Source organism: Osmerus mordax, chromosome 3 (assembly GCF_038355195.1).
Source record: "Osmerus mordax isolate fOsmMor3 chromosome 3, fOsmMor3.pri, whole genome shotgun sequence".
Taxonomy (NCBI): Eukaryota; Metazoa; Chordata; class Actinopteri; order Osmeriformes; family Osmeridae; genus Osmerus; species Osmerus mordax.
Window position 1 is genome coordinate 17,196,284 of NC_090052.1, and position 11,590 is coordinate 17,207,873.

General features: G+C 43.5%; 4 protein-coding genes across 5 annotated transcripts in view; 1 reads left to right on the top strand and 3 right to left on the bottom strand.

Moving 5' to 3' along the window:
- Positions 1 to 664: 664 nt before the first annotated feature.
- slc25a10a (solute carrier family 25 member 10a) lies at positions 665 to 4,910 on the bottom strand. 2 transcript variants are annotated; one of them, XM_067232974.1, is made up of 11 exons: positions 4,410 to 4,910; positions 3,570 to 3,689; positions 3,319 to 3,433; positions 3,181 to 3,229; positions 2,866 to 2,907; positions 2,717 to 2,760; positions 2,577 to 2,647; positions 2,409 to 2,501; positions 2,072 to 2,149; positions 1,862 to 1,918; positions 665 to 1,665 (listed from the first exon to the last, which is right to left on the bottom strand). In XM_067232974.1, the coding sequence occupies exons 1-11, from the start codon at positions 4,497 to 4,499 to the stop codon at positions 1,630 to 1,632; spliced, it is 795 nt and encodes a 264-aa protein (XP_067089075.1). In that variant the 5' UTR covers positions 4,500 to 4,910; the 3' UTR covers positions 665 to 1,629. The 2 variants fall into 2 exon arrangements, with proteins under 2 accessions (XP_067089075.1, XP_067089074.1); XM_067232973.1 differs by having other exon boundaries at positions 665 to 1,731.
- Positions 4,911 to 5,934: 1,024 nt separating this feature from the next.
- On the bottom strand, positions 5,935 to 8,412 carry mrpl12 (mitochondrial ribosomal protein L12). Its single transcript, XM_067233168.1, has 5 exons — positions 8,218 to 8,412; positions 7,291 to 7,483; positions 7,130 to 7,201; positions 6,818 to 6,955; positions 5,935 to 6,572 (listed from the first exon to the last, which is right to left on the bottom strand). The coding sequence occupies exons 1-5, from the start codon at positions 8,274 to 8,276 to the stop codon at positions 6,456 to 6,458; spliced, it is 579 nt and encodes a 192-aa protein (XP_067089269.1). The 5' UTR covers positions 8,277 to 8,412; the 3' UTR covers positions 5,935 to 6,455.
- A 435-nt stretch (positions 8,413 to 8,847) lies between these two features.
- zgc:103625 (methyltransferase-like 26 B) lies at positions 8,848 to 10,121 on the top strand. Its single transcript, XM_067233772.1, is given in 7 exon segments — positions 8,848 to 8,997; positions 8,999 to 9,048; positions 9,261 to 9,421; positions 9,542 to 9,603; positions 9,689 to 9,754; positions 9,893 to 9,972; positions 10,073 to 10,121. Coding segments are annotated over 7 exon segments (618 nt in total).
- Positions 10,122 to 10,523: 402 nt separating this feature from the next.
- hgs (hepatocyte growth factor-regulated tyrosine kinase substrate) overlaps positions 10,524 to 11,590 on the bottom strand; it is a 10,207-nt gene continuing 9,140 nt past the window's right edge. The window contains 1 exon segment of the mRNA XM_067233514.1: positions 10,524 to 11,590. This exon segment is cut by the window's right edge and continues 426 nt beyond it. The gene's annotated coding sequence lies outside the window, so the exon portion shown is untranslated.

The window sequence follows — 11,590 nt, forward strand, 5'->3', positions numbered from 1 at the left end:
ACCTTCCAGCTTGGGCAGGTGGAACAGCACTGAGGTCTCTCTGCATCTTCTGTAACCTTCGCTTAACCTCTTTTGTAGCTTCCAATGCAAGACTGACATGGAATTTGCCCTGGAGTGTCATGCCTAGCGCTGAGCCATGGAGACAGGATCCATGCAGCAGGTTAACTATGTAGCAACACAGCTTATCAGGACTCTCTGAAAGTTGAGCATGATGGATTGTGCCTCAAGCTAGATAGTGCACACACAAGCAAAACCGCACATCCACCCCCCCCCCCCCCCACGCACGGACAAGCCCCCACGTGAATTTCCAACGAGACACACACAGAACTGGAATGAGAAGTGCAGTCCTGTGAGTGTCAAAAGGTAACTCTGCCCATGGTCTCATCAGTTTGTAACGCCTGAAGATCAAGTTGCAGTTTGTCTTGTTGAATGTCTACCTGACACAATGAGCAGCCGAGTATAGGCTGAGTGCTCCTAAGTCAGAGCCGCAAGTCCCTGTAAGTGTGGATCCTGTCCAGACATTCCTATTTCAATGAGTTGGAGCAGGAAGAAAGGCTGGCAGAGCTGCTCGCTGAGACATAACTCATGTATTGTCACACAGTACAGCCCAACTCACAGCTCGCTGAATTTAGCATGACAATGAGAAAGTTAGCGTGACAGAATGCACAATTAGAGTCATTTTTTATTCAGTACTCATTTATCAAATAAACAGGATTTTTACGGAGATTTGATACGTCTGTACAAGAGTCAGTTTTAATATTTCAGGTGAATCAATCCGTTTGGATGAATTCTACCGTACAAAATACAAAAGCCAGTTAATTAAGAATGGCCTTTGTTAACTATCAACTAATTCCTTAACCCTTGTGCTGTCTTCGGGTCACATGACCCAAAGGTTCATAACGAACCATCGTTGTGTTTACCCAATTTTACCCAATACAAAAACAAATAAAAATAATTTTATTTTAACCTTCGCAATGTGGGGGGTCTGAGACAGCCCAACGGTTAAAAGAAAATGCTTCACTTTGTTTTTGTATGCGGTAAAGTTGTCGCAATACGACGGTGGGTCACAATGACTGATAGGTCAGAATGACCCGAAGATAACACAAGGGTTAAGAAACCATCCATCCTCTGTCACACATCCACACTAGAGACTTGTCGAGTCTACCTGTAACCCACCAATTGGAATCTCAGTGTAACACTGCCCTCTGCAGGGCATAAAAAACAGGCAGCAAGTGTAGGATGGGTGAATGTGGAGTTGGCTATTTAGTTCGAATAGAATTTCCATTGAGGGACATGTCTATGTCTGTTCACAATTCAGTCACAGGCACTCCTTAGCATCCATTCATTCAGTCACCAATCAAAGTATGGTCTAATGTGTCTTCTTCCAGTCACTGTGCAGCCTCCCAGAGTTGAAGGATGCGTTTCTTGCAAGTGGTGCATGTGACACAGGAACGAGGAGTCATGCAGCCATGGCCTGGTCCTGGTTCTCTGTGCAGTCAGTTGGGTCCAGGCCCGGCTGGGTGTATTACGTAGATGGGGTCCGCTGAACCAGTCTGCCAACCATGGTGGAAGGGCTGGGAGTGGCTCTGGCACTGGGGCTGACTCAGGTCAAAGGTCATGGCCCTCTGCTCAGGTGGTGACCACAATGCCAAAGTGCTTCCTCAGCTGCTCCAGGAAGATGAAGGTTAAGACGGTGTGAGGAATGAGCCGGATGCCAGCAGGAACAAGGCCCTGGAAGCACAGCGGTGACACGCACAGATAAGTCTGTCTGTCCCAAAGTGTTCTCTGCAGTTTTTCAAAAGCACAAGAAACACTTGAACTTAGCAACCAACATCTACATTTCCCTGTAACAGAAGATGACCTTGTAGAAAGCTTTAGGTCCCAGCTTAGCCGTTTCTGTCAGACAGTGGAACACCCCCTGAAACACAGAGTCACTTGTCATTCAAGCCGTGCCATCGTCTCCCTAGCCTAAACAACACATGCAGACAGACGAAACACCTCAGGATTACTAGTGACAAACAGCAGAAGCATTCCTTGATAAGATATTTCTCCAACATAAACCCTTGCTCACCCCATATTCTCCCTTGGAGTTCATTAACCTGGTTTTCATGACATCCAGGGGCTGGCACAGGACAGTTGCACAGCCACCCTGTAGAGAGGATGGTGTATTCACACATTGATGATAAAGATTCTGCTTATCTATAGCAGTCAAAATCGTGCAGATGGCACGAAAGTATGACATCTAAAATTCACCCATAATCTAAATGGCCAAGTCCAATAACTCATATTGACTCGAAATGAAAGCTCAGTGAGGCCTACATATTTTTAAATTGATGTCTACAATCCTACCTTTCCACATTAAGACGTAAACTCACGGCGAGGTGACTGAGAGCGATTGGAACACTTACCGCGAAGAGGCTGGCCACAAAGTGGGTGAGAATGTTGTCAGTCATAGCCCCAGTTGCCAAAACGAGCTGCTTGGACTGGTCATAACAGGCCAGCTGAAGAAGAAAAGTTCAAGATCATTTTTCAAAATACATTGAATTGAACACGCCCGCTCATACCCCGCATTGTACCTGTCCAACGGTTACCAGAGCCCCTCTGGTTGATGCCATGGTGGCGCCAGAGAACAGCTTTTTCATTCCCTCTAAAGGAAAACAGTGTCAGAGGATGTCGTGTGACGTACAGTGAATAACGTCAGGCCAATTCATCTTACCCTCCTTCCAAACCCGGAACAGTCCGTCCAGTGCATGGGCATAGCTGGTCGAGAAAGAGACAATACTGATGAAACCAAACATATAGTCCACAGTACACATAACCCCGGAAGATGAAAACACTAATTATTTGTTACTCACACATACTTACTTTCTTCTGAGTTCTTTGGGCAACTTGACATCATTCTGCATTCTGGATGGAAAAAACAACATGCATGTTTTATGTCAAATCACAATCAGCATCATGATAAAACAGAAAAAAAATACATTTCCAACAAAGGGATGTGTGGAAATATAAATTGTGAGCATCACAACACAGACATCTAGTGGCAAACCCAGAATTGGCATTTGTGTTGATATATTGTAATCAATGAGCTCTTCTCAACAATGAAAACTTTTATTCCAATAATAGTGGATTCTTATAAACAGATGTGGTCATAGAACATTGCCTATGCAGAAATCTCACCTGACATTGACCATGTCGGCAGGTGTCCCAATAAAACCACCTGTGAACCCTAAACAAGAACAAACGAAGGGTAGGTCACTTAGAAATATCTCAGACCGACCATCTGGTCTCCAGCAGAGACAGTTGGGCAATGCCTACCTCCAAAGGCACCCAGTAGAACCTTCTGGTAGAAAGGCATGGGTCCTTTGTTCCGAGAGCCCATCATGTCCCTCACTGTCTCATAGATTGCGAAGCGGGAGAGCGAGTATGTCATCTGGGAAAATGAAACAGGTGATATCATTTTGTACTATTTATGTTACTTTGGATGAAGGAACGTACAAAACGAATACATGTTAATGTCTGGATTTTATTCAAGTTGGACTTGGCTCTCCGTGCATGTGTGTTCCCACCTGTCTGCAGAGGGAGGCACTGAGACCACTGTAAAGTGCCAACAGCCCCTCTCGTCTCACCACACTTATGGCCATGCCCATCATCTTCATCCTTACTTCCTGTTGGGTCTGTAAGTGCACCTGTGGAGGTCCACACCACAAACCCCAGTGTTTACCAACAGTACTGCAATCATGTGAGCTGAGAATTAAACCTACCTACTTACTATTAGACATTATGCCTTATAACTTATCCAAACAATCTAATACCTTTTCTCCGAAAACATGGTCTACCCACATTTTGTGATATTATTAAAAGGTTTCACGTCTATATTTACACATTCAACACATTAAGTTCTTCCATTCCACTACCATTCACTGAAACTAAATATATGGCTGACAGCTGGTTGTGGTGATGTCATGTGGCCAGTTCGCCCCACCATCAAAGACAAAACCCATAACCAGGCCATGAGGCATTTTTCACTGATGTCTTGAGTCAATCCATTGATTTAGAAATTCCATTTGAAAAGTATTTCAGCAGATTTTCCTAATTCGACCCTATACAAAGACTTTTGTAATACACATTTAGATCGTTGTCAGTGGAGTCTGAAATGTACGAATGAATGAAATTCTCTCAAGTCCATTGAAGTGCTAAGTCATGGCATGCTAAGTCTTTCTGAACATGGTAAGGCAAAAAGAGCAGGTAGGCCTAACTGCCCGGGTGTCTGTGGCTTTCTCTATGGTTCTGACAGCAGAATTTACGCACCATGGATATACCAGCGGCCCTGCTAATTGTGCAGACATGGCTGAGAAAGTCTAGTCAGGAGAATTGTTACCAGGAGTGGTAAGGATCTTAACTCTTACCTTGATCAGATCTAAGGGGTGAGTTATGCAGGCAGCAGCGCTGGAGGAAATTCCACCAAAGTACCAACGTGAAATGCGCTTCTCCGTCATTTTGGTGGAATAAATCTTGCCGGTGTATGTCGAGCGCAGGAATTACGCACTGGCCTCGCTCGCTCTCTTCAACTCCCTTTAATTAATAATTAGGCTAATCTTAAACGGCGGAGGTGATTGGAGGAAAATGTCTCCGGGTTCCTCCTGCACACTCCTCTCATAGGCATTTCATATGCTACATCTGCAGCCGAATGGTTATCAAAATATTAGAAGTATAGCGGCGGTTTATTTGAAGCTAGTGGTCGATTTGCACCAAGTGGAAACGGATATCAATAAACTTGAACTGTATCGTAGCTGTGTAGTTAACCATTTCCATCTATATGGTCCACTCCAACTGCCTTGCCAAAAGCTTTGCTAACATTTAATTTAGCAATGTTTTTTAAAGTAAACTTTGAGAAAAAACGCCGACACGCATGCAAGCTGTTTACTCCACCGTCCCGTGCCAAGAAAGGGCGCAGCATATTTCTAAGTGAAGTGTACGTGACCGATGTAAAAATAGGGTCAGCTTGTTCAACCCTGCTGTTATGGAACTTAGGCCTATAGGATCAGGATCATGTATGGACTAAAACACCGAATAAAATGTATTCTACTTGTAATGAAAATGTTTGGCGCAGTGAAGACACAAATATGGGGTTAATAACATTAAGCAAAAATAGACCCTTCAGTAACAAATGGGAGCGAGACTATTAGGGTCACAAACAGAAACACTACTTCATTTCATTATTAACTGCTTGTTTTACATTGTAATCCACACTTCGTAGCCCATGTGTGGAAAGGGGTTGAGACATCAAAAAAGCATTTGTTCATTGTGAACACTTGGTATTTCTGCACAGGACAGTAGAATGAATGGGGGGCTTGGCCAGTCAGGGCAGTGCTGACTCTGAGAGGGCAGGAGGGGGTAAATCTGGGGAGACAGGACACCCACTGGTTGAATAATGAACCATGACATGAGCTACACCAATCATTTTCTCCATGAGTGTGGGCTGGCACCATGGGATTGGACTAACACATACTGTAGCGTCCCATTAAAGATCAACTGTCTCAACCCCTGGATATTGTATTTTAGTTATGGTGCTAGATAGGAATACAACACAGGCACAGCACCTGCCGTTTGGTTTAGACAAATGCTGTGATCCATGGCTCCAGATTTTAAGCCCCACAGCTAATTCTGTAAGAGCTGGAATAAGCATTCTTAGAATGTGACATTGATTATTTAACACAGTTGCTATGTTGAAGTACAGAGGTAGGATGTCCTCTAGTGGTTCAGAAAGATACTAGCATTCGACATGTTCAAATGTCCTTCCATTCATCTGTTCAAACACGTAAAAAACTGTTCACAAAACATAACAGAGCATGATGAATACTTCCTTGGAACTAATATGCACCCCAATTAGATCAATTGTAGAAGTATATTGAATGAAGAACAGAAATGGAAACCATTTAGTTTTTACTTTAATCACATAATCGATCCTATGCACCTTTAGGACACAGCCCACTCGTTCCTGTTCTAGATAATACGTTCATTTTCACCACAGGCAATGGGAGCTGTGTCGCGATATCCAGGATAGACCCCCGGTTCCCAGCCAGGCTGGAACACAGACAGAATGACTGACTGACTGGCCCACAGTCAGTATGTCTGTAAACCTGTGCCTACAAGCATCAGACAGATAAACAGATAAAAAGACAAATGGGCAAGCGGCCAGGCAGGCGGCAAGTGTTTTCAGGCTTGTTTCCTGAAGAGTTCAGTCTGTGAGTTCTCCCATCCTCCCTGGCAACAGTGCAGATTGTGGAGCTGTCAAAAGGCATTTTTCTTTACAGCTTTTTTTGTTTTTGTTTTGTTTTCTTCACACCCCCCCCCCCCCCCCAGGTTCCTTTCTTCTTTGTTGTATAAAAAAGGGGAGACAGATAGAGGGAACACGCTGACAGGCCGTCAGAGAGAGGACCGGGTGAGCAGCTCTACTCCAGCACCACAGTGCCCCCTGCCGCCTCCAGGGCCGCTTTCAGCTTCTCGGCCTCCTCTTTGGACACGTTGACCCGAATCTCCTGGGGAAGCGACTCCACCAGCTTCTTAGCCTGGACAGGAACAGCAGTGAGATTCAATGACCCACAGACACAGTAATAGTCACCAATCATCGTCAAAATCCTACATGAGACAACCCCTTTCACCTACATCTTTTGGCAGCCAACAATTACATGTCTTGTATAAAGTCAAAGTATCAGAACATCGTTATGGCAGATACTTATGAACGGGACAAACCTTCCATAGAACTGCACATGCATAGCGATACGACAAAAACACTGTACACGCAAAGACATACCTGCACCAGGTTCAAGCCTTGCATGCTGTTCTTCACTTCTTTTATAAGTTTGACCTTCTCAGCTGCTTTCAATTCTGTCAGTTTGACCGTAAAATGAGTCTTCTCCTTCTTGATTGGCGCTGCCTCCTCCTCGACTGCCTGTAACCCATACAGGATTATATCCAAAATACTGTATGAAAAGTTATAGTTCTGAAGCATTCAGTTGATGCTGGTTTAGGTCAAAGTAGCATATGACTATGATTTTAGGCTAAAAGGTAAAGCACACCAAATTCCAACTGTACTGATGGGAGGTTTTAGTTGTAAATGGCATACCTGAGATATGGGTGCTGCTCCTGCCATTGCACCCATAGGCATCATTCCAACATCCTGGATATTTAATGTTTTCTGTGACCAAGACAAACATTATCAACTCATGATACCAACAATTCAATCAACCTCAAATGCCAACAATTACAGTAGATATCTGTATATACCTTTAGTAGCTCATTGAGGTCTGACACCTCTAACAAGGTAAGGCTGGCAATGTCGTTGACCAGCTGATGGATTTTTGGAGAGTACTGTTTGGGAGCTCCATCCAGAGACGGAGAGGCGATTACATCAGAGCGGTTGGCTGTACTGGTCTTGAGGGTTCTTAGTGCACATACTGCTGGTATCTGGAGCTCCTGCCTGTGTTACAAAAACATCACCACCATCGATTTGCAAACACCTTCTAATTCAACGGGCACCTGTATTAATTTAGCTAGCTATGTCTGCTTGCTATCTCCGTCTTAGCTCATACATACTCGTTAGTCTAGCTGCGGTCCATTTCGTAAACTAGCATGATTTAGCAAAGGCAATCCAATATGCATGCATAAGAAAGCCTTATAGAACCATATTCTTGAAATGAATAGCGGTTAGTTCAAGCAGGAGGAAAGCTCTAACTGTTTGAGCTGACAATTATTTTACCAAGACACAAAATCACATGCCATAAAACTCAGCTATGACCTTGGCACTGCGGCCAGAACACAGACGAACTTTGATGAGCTTTACATACCCCCGCGATTATCAGACATAAATGCATCGAAAGCAGATGATAGCAAGCAAAATCAAACTATGAATGCAGCTAAAGCTAAAGATAAGAACAGGTGAATTGGGTATCCTTGAGCTCCATCACTGATGTAACCTGGGCTGTTGGCATCAAGTTAGCAAATAGCTAGCCAGGTATGTGTCCATGATCACATATTGCAAGTGGCTACTGTATTGCTGAACATAGTTGCAGATATACTCAATAACTGTCCTTGAATATTCCAAGGCACAGTCCATAAAATTACGGTAGTTAGCTAGCTCAGTTAGCTGTAGGCTACTGTTTCACAACTGTTCTGCCGTAGCTTCAGTCATGACCCGGTTGGGTTCATGCTTACCGGTGCTTCTTCACCGCGATCCGCAGTGCTGTCCGAATGCAATGTCTGGCGCAATACATTGTATTTGTACAACAAGTAACCCGTCTGTAGTCCGTCCAGATCTCCTTTTGCTGCCTTGAATTCACAACCACTGTGCGTCAGTGTGGCAGTCTGTCAGAACCTCTCTCTCAAAAGCACATGGCGTCCTCCACTCTATTTTCCTGACCTACCCACAATGCATCGCACATCAGTCAAGAACGAAGCCATGCAACTTTATTAACAAAGCATTAAAATAACAATAGTGAATCACTTGCACACCTTTCTAATACATTAATAAACTCTTCCCATTTGCCAATTCAGTTTATTGACTAGTGTATTTAGCCTTTAAACATAGGTGGAGCACATCATTTGGGGTGGAGCACAGAATCCTCTTAACAAGGTAATCTCCAGACCCATCTGCTCTGCTCATCTGCCACATCCAGCCTCCACCAACATGTTATTTTCATTAACTCTCAGCTCAAGAAAACGTATAAGACTACCTTAGGTTGTTTATAATGTCACTCCTGGTGGGTCAGCTGATTTTTTTTTTAAATAGCTTGGGTGGTACTACATTAATCAGTGTCTATGAGAGCTTCTCTCCCACAGTAGACCATGCTGCTGTCAACGCTAGCAGGCAGGAGCCAGGACTGCCTGTTGTCAGTGACGTGGGTCGTGCTGGAGGAGCAGTCCCACAGGGACCTGCTTGCCTTAGAGCTGGGCTCTGGCACTGGACAGCATGTGGTACACTTTGCCATGGAGATGCTCCTTCGTCACCTGGCAACCGTCAGACATCAAAGAAGAGTCCCTTGAAAGGTGGGTCCAATGTAAAATGCTTACTTGGTCTCTGTAGAAATGGCCCTCCCATACACAGTACATATACACTACAACACATGCATCCTAAATGTGATTTGATGTTGTCATGTGATATACAATCAGTGCTGACTGTCCTTTCCTCATTATCATAGTGTAATGTAACTAAATTTTATACATACAGTAAACATTCTCTGAATGATTAGGTTTTTCAGTATCAGAGCTTATACTGTAGCAACAAAGGTTAAGACTGTACTGCAGCCTGTGCACCTGGATGCTCATGAGCCATGGGAGAAATGGTCGGGCCTTCAACAAAACTCCTGTGATGTCATTGTTGCCATAAACTTACTGCAATGTAGCCCGTTCAAAACTGCAGAGGTACATATCCTTCATTATGAACATAAATCAATATATGACAAATAATGTGTGATATGCAGTGAGCATTTACTTAAAAGGTGGGTTGTGAAATTAGGCTGATGGCTTTGATTGTGTTTCCAAGGTGTATTCAAAGAAGCAGGCTAGATACTCCGACAGAACGGTTTCTTCATAATGTATGGGGTATGTTATAGAGCTATGGGGATACTAATGTTACACTGCGTTCAAATATGAATAAAAGGCTTTAACATTTAAAACATCCTTATAGGCCTACGCAATCAATGGCATCATCACACCCAGCTGTAATGAGAACTTGGACCAAGAACTACGAGAAATGTGAGTTCTCGACATATGGCAAATTCATGCCCGTGTGTAACATCAGAAGATTCCTCCGAACACCTCTCCCCCTCAGTCCTGTTGTGTTCTGGATGTCACCTCAAACGTCCCTGAAGGCCTCTGTTGCTCCCCATACGGGAACCCAGAGTGGGGTCTCCCAGACAAACGTGCTGAGAGACAGCTGGCTTATAGGAACACTCTGCATCTAGAGAGGATAGAGAGTAGTCTCAAGAGTCAGTTTGACTGGGGAGGCCAGACGGAGGCCAGACAGAGTTCAGACGTCCTGCATCGCTTCATTTTGACACTTTGTACTTCAGATTGAGATGGAAGAGTAGAATAAAAGTCTAATATTCAGGAAACTTTGATCGGTGTCCTGCAGTAGCACGACTGGAGTTGAAGAATATGTGACGTCTTGACTCTCAAAACCAATGGTGTCCTACCTTGCTAACTATGTCCAGAACTCTCTAAAGACAAACCAGGAAGGAGAATATAACAGCACCTCCCAGATAGATCCTTCAGCTGGAGTCATACAGAACGTTACCTGTATCGTGGTCATAGGCCCATTTTGCATTCAAAAGACATGTATACAACATTCCATGTGTCCTGTAACATACAGTATGTAATACCTTACACTAAAGATGTAACTGTCTTATGTTTTAGGTTGTGTACACATACCCGTTACAGTAAATAAAGATAATTACAAAGTCAATTCAGCTGATATTTTTGAAGCTACCTCATAACTGCAGACAAACACATGATTCAAAGTGGACAGTAAAAGAACAAGATATTTATTAAATATAATCTTAAAATTACATTAAAGTCAGACAGATCAGTATGATGGACTAAAGAAGTTCAGAGATGGCATTAAAAAGGTTACAGGAGTCACTGATCGTGTGTTACATACATGCAGAACATATATCCATCTTGAAGTACTACCACCTCTCCCACGTCTCTGGTATTCAACCAACAACACTCTAGAGGAATGGTCCTCAATCAATAAACTCTGCATATTGTGTGATGTTATCCTCCCTACTTCCCAACAGATGCACAAGGTATTTCTAAAACAGGCCAAAGACATTGACTTGGACAAATTGCAGTTGAATTATTGGCAAATGTACCACATAATCTAAATGTAATGTCTATCTTGCGAGGGTGGTGCAAGCCACTGTAGAAAAAAATGTAGTGATACAGAATACAGGACAATACAGCAATAGAGTGCAAACTGTATGTTAGGAGCTTACCCATGCCAATAAGTAGAGTACTAGGGCAGCCTGAGTGACAAACCCACATGTCTCCGTAACAAACTCAAAAAACGACTCACCCAAACAAGAAATCACCCAAATATTTGATGCAGTGCACTACAAGGCATTGCCAAAAAAGGAAGGCCATCTATAGTTTAAGGATCTGTGTACAGCTAACTTTCTGCATCTGTGTGTGCGTGTGTGTGCGTGTGGGGGAGAGAGTGTGAACTTTACTCGACGGTTAACTCTGGGAAGTTAGCAGAGTTGGTTTGGTGAGTCCCCATCTCTGGTGCTTTCACTGGGACCAGTTTGCCTGTGCTTTCTGTCCTCAATCATCCCCTCGTTTCTCAGATCGTCATTCACACAGACGGCACTAAAACGACTTCGCGCAAGCGCCACAAAAGGTCTCAGGACGGGCTGCGACACTTGCTTTCTAATGCCGAAAATGAAAAAACGATTCAACACATGCAAATTTGCTTTAGAAAAATATGAGACAAAGGATGGTGATGTCATGTCTTTTTCGATTCGTATCATATTTTCTCACCTCTGATAAATCTATAATACCAATGACTATGTCGATTTTTCAGCAATTT

What these genes read in the sequence shown, in the direction of transcription:
- slc25a10a (XM_067232973.1), bottom strand. Translation starts at nt 4,499, where the DNA reads ATGACGGAGAAGCGCATTTCACGTTGGTACTTTGGTGGAATTTCCTCC. An exon ending in ACCCCTTAGATCTGATCAAG is followed by an intron (nt 3,690 to 4,409) that starts GTAAGAGTTAAG and finishes GGACCTCCACAG; the next exon opens with GTGCACTTACAGACCCAACA. An exon ending in CTCTGGTAACCGTTGGACAG is followed by an intron (nt 2,502 to 2,576) that starts GTACAATGCGGG and finishes TTTCTTCTTCAG; the next exon opens with CTGGCCTGTTATGACCAGTC.
- mrpl12 (XM_067233168.1), bottom strand. Translation starts at nt 8,276, where the DNA reads ATGTATTGCGCCAGACATTGCATTCGGACAGCACTGCGGATCGCGGTG. An exon ending in ATCGCGGTGAAGAAGCACCG is followed by an intron (nt 7,484 to 8,217) that starts GTAAGCATGAAC and finishes TTTGTAACACAG; the next exon opens with GCAGGAGCTCCAGATACCAG. An exon ending in ACCTCAATGAGCTACTAAAG is followed by an intron (nt 7,202 to 7,290) that starts GTATATACAGAT and finishes TCTTGGTCACAG; the next exon opens with AAAACATTAAATATCCAGGA.